The 415-nt window shown below is 44.8% G+C and overlaps 1 gene segment (V, D, J or C); it reads right to left on the reverse strand.

The window, feature by feature from the left end:
- Positions 1–13: 13 nt before the first annotated feature.
- LOC106512794 (Ig kappa chain V-IV region STH-like) lies at positions 14–409 on the reverse strand (the record flags this gene model as incomplete). The annotated part of the segment is given in 1 exon segment: positions 14–409. A coding segment is annotated over 1 exon segment (321 nt), but the record flags the coding sequence as incomplete, so codon positions are not given.
- Positions 410–415: the final 6 nt, after the last annotated feature.

Raw genomic sequence — 415 nt, forward strand, 5'->3', positions numbered from 1 at the left:
CTGTTCCTCTTCAGCTGCAGTCAGTTTCTGCTCTAACAGCTCAGAGTGTCTGCAGTCTGACTGAGGGAGGTTTTTGTACGACTCTGAATCACTGTGTGAACACAACAGCATCGTTTATCTCATGGATACTTTTACAGTAATAAACTGCAGCATCTTCAGCCTGAGCTCCACTGATGGTCAAAGAGAAATCAGAGCCGCTTCCACTGCCACTAAACCGAGCTGGAGTTCCTGATTCAAGCTTTTTAACATAATTTATAAGGAGCTTTGGAAGCTGTCCTGGTTTCTGCTGATACCAGAATATACCTTCCTCTCCATTTTTCCATCTGAGAACATCAGGATTTGTAGCACATGTCAGAGTAACAGTGGCTCCTGGAGTAAATGTCTGTACTGCAGGTTGATCCACAGTCACCTGAGC

The sequence above is a fragment of the Austrofundulus limnaeus genome, unplaced genomic scaffold, assembly GCF_001266775.1.
Source record: "Austrofundulus limnaeus strain Quisiro unplaced genomic scaffold, Austrofundulus_limnaeus-1.0 Scaffold14070, whole genome shotgun sequence".
Lineage (NCBI taxonomy): Eukaryota > Metazoa > Chordata > Actinopteri > Cyprinodontiformes > Rivulidae > Austrofundulus > Austrofundulus limnaeus.